The sequence below is a fragment of the Magnolia sinica genome, chromosome 2, assembly GCF_029962835.1.
Source record: "Magnolia sinica isolate HGM2019 chromosome 2, MsV1, whole genome shotgun sequence".
In the NCBI taxonomy this organism is placed as follows: Eukaryota; Viridiplantae; Streptophyta; class Magnoliopsida; order Magnoliales; family Magnoliaceae; genus Magnolia; species Magnolia sinica.
Window position 1 is genome coordinate 121,053,100 of NC_080574.1, and position 6,000 is coordinate 121,059,099.

A 6,000-nucleotide genomic window follows, 5' to 3' on the forward strand; every position below is an offset into this window, starting at 1 on the left:
TTAAGAGCTATGCTAGAAGAGATGAGATCTTTGCATAAGAATCACACCTATGATATGGTGAAGTGGATACTGTGGTATTTAAGAGGCTCATCTAGGTTGAGCCTATGCTATAGTGACGGAAAACCTGTGTTAGATGGCTACACAGATGCAGATATGGCAGGCGACATAGACTCCAAGAAGTCTAGATCGGGGTTCATATTCACGTTTGCAGGGGGAGCAGTTTCTTAGCAGAGCAAGCTACACAAAGTCGTAGCATTGTCGATGACAGAGGCCGAGTACATAGCAGTTACAGAGGCATGTAAAGAGATGCTTTGGATGAAAAGGTTCCTACAGGAACTTAGCCTGAAGCAGGAGCAACACGTGGTCTATTGCGATAGTTAAAGTGTTATACACTTGAGCAAGAATCCAAGTCAGCACTCCAAGTCGAAGCACATAGAGATTCGGTATCACTGGATCAGGGATACTTTAGAACAAAATGTGTTACAGCTTGAGAAGGTCCACACGGATGATAATGGGTCAGATATGATGACTAAGGCTTTGCTCAAGGGCAAGTTTGAGGTTTGTAGAAACTAGGTTGGTTTGAAGAATGTGAATTCTTCCTAAGTCGGAAAGGGAGAGATTTGATAAGGTTTTCCTCCTCAAGTCAAAGGAGATGTGGTGCGGTTCGGATGCCACAAACAGTGGAATCACTGCACTGCTCGACCAGTCAAGTAAACAGTGTTCGACCAGTCGAGGGTCACTTGACTCAAAGTCCAGCGAGCTCAGTGAATAGTGCTCGACTAGTCGAGGGCCAGCTCGACCAGTCGAGTGAACAGTGCTTGACCAATCGAGCTTACGCAAGTTTGAGTCTGGATCTTGTGCGAACTACAAAAATTGGAGGCGGTTTTGCAAGAGGTGCGAAAGGGGGTTTTCAAATCTATAAATATGGGAGCCTAGGGCCTTTCTAGGTAATGCAAGAGGGTATCCTAAAGCTTTACAAGGGCTTGTTAAAGGGTTTAGGGCTATCAAAGGTGTGAGAGAAAGAGAGAAAGAGAAAGAGAAAGCTTGTGGAAGGGAGTCGACGTCTCAGCACTTCTACGTCCTCGTGATCGGTGAGATCTCTCTGTTTTTTATTCTCTTATTGTTTATCCACTCCTACGTGAGTGAAGAAGGTTGTATCGTTCTACTTCATAGTGGATTGTTGATCTGGACGAGGTCCCGTGGTTTTTACCTCTTTGAGGGTTTTTCACGTAAAAATCTCTTGTGTCGTGTGGTTTGTACTTTGATTTATTTCATTGTTTTATTATCTCATAATTCTGGTATTTTGGGGAGGCTAGCTTCTAAGGTTTTGTGCAAGGCCCCCAACACAATTATAGGGAAATGGTTCTACGCAGTCGAGCTCATAGGAACTTCCCATGAGGTCAAGCTGTGTGGGCCCCACCATGATGCGTGTTGAACATCAACACCGTGCATTTGATGGGTCCCCTCTAAATTATGGGATATCCCAAAAATCAGCCTATATGAAACTCAGGTAGGCCATACCATCTAAAATCATGTGAAGATATGCCTAAAACATATAAAAGCACTTAGTGGAGCCCACCTAAAATTTGAATGCATCTAAAACTTAGTCTAACCCCTCATCCAAGTGTGACACACATAATGAATGGGCCGGATTTTTGAACCACACCTCGGTGGGCCCAACAAATGATCATGAATATTTTAATGGGAGGGTAACCCCTCTCAACTTTTATACGTGGTGTGGCCCACAAAAGTCATTGATTGACTTGATTTTTAAGCCTGAGACCGACCATGAAATGGTGCATCTGAATGATGGGGTAGATGTTCGACACGCATCATGGGGGGCCCACATAGCTCGACCTCATGGGAAGTTCCCATGAGCTCGACTACATAGAACCATTTCCCTCAATTGTAGAGATTTTGACAAGTCGACGCATATGAGAACGAATTACCTTTTTAGATACATTAAAAGCATAATATGATAATGTTACCATTTAGATAAATTAATAGATAGGTTGACTAACTTATAGTGAAAAATACTAGAAATATCAACCATATATAATGGCCAAGTGGAAGATGTTGACACGTATATAAGTTTACATTTTCTCTCGTGGAATAAGTTCTACTCTCCTTAGGGGGCGTTTGGGGCATGGGTTTAAGTGGGATTTGGTGGAAGTGGGTTCCAAGATCTCACAGATCATTGAAAGGTGTGTTTGGGAATCACACAAGGTATGGGTTGTGAAGCCATTCTTGGAATCAACGCCGGAGCAAGAGTTTTTACCACCATACTTTGGATTTTATGTAGCTAGTGGTTGGTGCTATGTGGACCCCACCATGATATATGTGTTTTATCCATGTCGTCCATCTATTTTGAAATATAATTTTTGGGCTTCATTTGAAAAATGGGTAGATCTAAATCTAAAGTGGACCACACCATGGGAAAACAGTAGTGATTGAATTACACCATTAAAAACCTTATAGGGCTAACTGTGCAGTCCACTTGAGATTTGGATCAAACTTATTTTTGGGCTCATACCATGAAATGACATGGAAGAATGGGTGGACGGCATGGATGAAACACATACATCATGGTGGGGCCCACAGAGCACCAACTGGTATTGACAAGATGAGATGCCAATCCGTTTCCCAAACATGGAGTGGGATGGCCTCAGTCCATGTGATTAGGAGACAATCCCTAACACAATGTAATCATTGCATTTTGGTAATTCCATCCCACTTAAACCCATCTAATCCCATGCTCCAAACACCCCCTTAGTAAAAGAGAGAGTGACTCAGGCATGAACAATTTACCTTTCAAAAATCTCAAACTACCTTTTATATTAATGTGAAATATTACACACACATATAAAGTAGGCAATCAGGGGCCATCAACTCCAGGCTCCCAAACAGAGTTAGATCCAGATCTGTTGGAGCTTCCCCGTTGAAACAGCACCCGGATCCTGTCAAATGGTTAGATCCTCCTTGACTCAAAGCTCAGCTAGAGAGTAGTGCTCCTGACAATCCAATGCAGCCAGAAGTGATGTTCAGCGATGACGAGGCTCATCCCCAGCTGGTAGTAGATCTCTCGCCTTTTTTCTAGAAGTTGCCCTCTGCCAAGCTCGATCAGAATTCGGTTCCTAGCAGGGACATGGATGAGAGGGATGCTGAGCACCAGATTAATACAATTGCGGGAGCTACAACAGGTTCACCCTCCCTATATCCAATTGCCACTCAGAAACAGAAAGTCAGGAAACTCGCTATAAAGAAATCTAGTAGGTGTATTGAAGCAGGAATATGGACAGCAGACTCAGGAGGCTGAAGCGTAGGACCATGAACTCCAAGTGTATTACGGATGGATAGAGCCATCATTTGGAATGCCCGTGGGGTGGGCAATTCGCCTACCATGAGATCTTTAAAGGATCTTATCCGGACGTACAATCCATGCTTTATTGCTATTCTGGAGCTAATTTTGAGAGAAGATAGAAGAGTCGCTATTGGGCTGAAGCTCAGATTTCACTCCTCGCTATCTAACTACGAGGAAGGGGGTAAAGTCTGGGTTTTTCACCACCATTCCCTTAATATAACTGTTGTTAATTCGTCAGATCAAATGCTTTTGCTAAGTTTGTCATTGCAGGTTCTTAATGAGCTAACATACATATCCATTGTCTATGCTAGTTGTAACAGGATTCAGAGGAGAACTCTATGGAGAGAGATTTCTAATCTGGCCAGCTCGATTCGCCGGCTGTGGGTAATTGGAGGGGATTTCAACGCGGTCTTGAATGCGAACGAGAAACTGGGAGCCCAGATGGCTGACACGAATAGCTCGGCTGACTTCTTTGAGGTAGTTCAGGACTCCTCTTTACAGGACGCAGGCTTTTCTGGCAACAGGTTTACATGGTGCAACAACAGAGAGGGGGCAGTGCGTGTTTGGGCTAGGCTGGATAGAGTGCTATTCAACATCTGTTGGGGGGCTATTTTTTCATCCTTCCAAGTTCAGCATTTACCAACGAATAAATCTGATCACGCTCCTTTGTTGGTCTCTTTCCCTAGCAATTTCTAGCCTAAGGTCAAGCCGTTCCGCTTCCAAAGGATGTGGTCGCTTCACGATTCATTTCAGCCGCTGATCAAGAGGGCGTGGGACGGGCAATGTTGCCCACTGCCTATGATAAACATACAGCTCAAGATGAAGAAATGCAAGCAGCTTCTAAAAGTTTGGAACAAAGAGACTTTCCGCAACATCTTCCATTAGATCCAAAGGGCGGAGGAAGACCTTGAGATCATTGATGCGCGGCTGCAGGATGATGTTGATGACGAACTCATTCAACAAAGTGTGGCCATCAGACAACGGATTGATCATCTCCAGCTGATGGAAAAAGTCTATTGGAAACAAAAGGCGAGAAATTCATGGTTATCGGAAGGCGACAGAAATACAGGCTTCTTTCATGCATCGGTGAGAGACAGAGCAAGACGTGCGACAATCTTGTCCATCTAGGATGAGGTTGGAAATGTCTTCTCCTCGCAAGATGAAATCAAGGCAGCTGTGATGACCTTCTTTTAGGAGCTTTTCTTGGTGGAAGAAACTTCTTGCCACATCGAGTTCACCCAACACATCCCCTGCTGGGTCATAACAGAAGACAATCTGCACTTGCCAGCTGCTCTATCCTTCTCTGAAGTTAAAGAGGCGGCCTTCTCATCCCCGAGAGACGGGGACCCTGACCCGGATGGCTTTTTGGTGACGTTTTTCATGGACTGTTGGGATACGGTGGGGGTAGATATCCACAAAGCTGTGGCTACCTTCTTTGCTGGTGGTGAGATGTCAAGAGCCTTCTCCGCTTCCCTGATATGTCTCATTCCCAAAAGCCCTTAAGCCGCCAAGTTTTCAGATTTCAGGCCAATCAGCCTTTGTAATGTCATCTACAAGATATTCACTAAAGTTATTGCCACAAGGTTAGCTAAAATCCTGCCTAAGCTAATCTCTAAAGAGCAAAGGGCTTTCATACGAGGCAGGGATATCTCTTGCAACATAGTGCTGTCTCAAGAGGTGGTGAGAGACATTACCAGAAAGGTGTGCGGGGGAAATATCATTATCAAGTTGGATGTGGAGAAAGCATATGATAGAGTGGATTGGAATTTTCTGAAATCAACCCTCATCAAGTTCGGTTTTAGTGAAAGGTGGATTGAATTGGTGGAGAAGTGTTGGGCCAAAAACTGCTTCTCAGTATTGGTGAACGGTGAGCCGGCAGGTTTCTTCAATTCGTCGAGAGGGCTTCGCCAAGGTGACCCTCTTTCTCCTTCTTTATTCACCCTCGCCTCAAAAGCCTTTTCAGTAAGTCTGAAAAGTATGGTGGCATCTAATATAATTCAACATTCAAGCTAAAACATGGCTGTCCCACCCTCTCCCACCTTCTCTTTGCCGATGATACTCTCCTCTTTCTCAATGGGAGTCGTAGTTCGCTCATGGCAACCAAACGGTTTCTAGAAAGGTACCAAGAAGCATCGAACAAAAAATTAACTGCAGGAAGAGCTATTTTTTCAGTCCTAAGGGGTTACCAGCTGGGAGGGCCAGAAACATTGAACGTCTTTTAGGTTTTTCGAGGGCGACCGATGGAGTGAAGTATCTAGGAGTGCCTCTCCAACGAGGTAGATCCAAGGTAGTACATTTCCAGTTCCTGATAGACAAGATTAAGTGTCAAGTTAGTTGGTGGAAGTCCAAGTTTCTTTCACAACCTAGTAGACTGACTCTTATTAAGCATGTTCTGGGGTCTATCCCCATCCATACCATGTTAGCTATGCATGTTCTAGGTCAAGTTATCGATAGATTGGAAAGGCTTTTTACATGTTTTTTCTGGGGATGGTCAAATTGCAAAAACAAACTACCCCTGGATTGCTTGGGAGAGAATTGCTAGGCCTATTAAAGAAGGCGGTCTGGGGATCAGACGTCTTAAAGAAGTTATGGGTGCTCTGAGGATGAAGATGGCATGGGAAGTGAAGTTTGGGCAGATT

General features: G+C 44.2%; 1 protein-coding gene across 1 annotated transcript; it reads left to right on the plus strand.

Annotated features, from left to right (window-relative positions):
- The first annotated feature begins 3,349 nt into the window (after positions 1-3,349).
- LOC131227200 (uncharacterized) lies at positions 3,350-4,057 on the plus strand. The gene has a single exon (XM_058222954.1). It carries the CDS (start codon positions 3,350-3,352, stop codon positions 4,055-4,057), a length of 708 nt encoding a protein of 235 aa, XP_058078937.1.
- The last annotated feature ends 1,943 nt before the right edge of the window (positions 4,058-6,000 follow it).

Excerpts from the sequence above, each read along its gene's own strand:
- LOC131227200 (XM_058222954.1), top strand. The coding sequence starts at position 3,350 with ATGGATAGAGCCATCATTTGGAATGCCCGTGGGGTGGGCAATTCGCCT.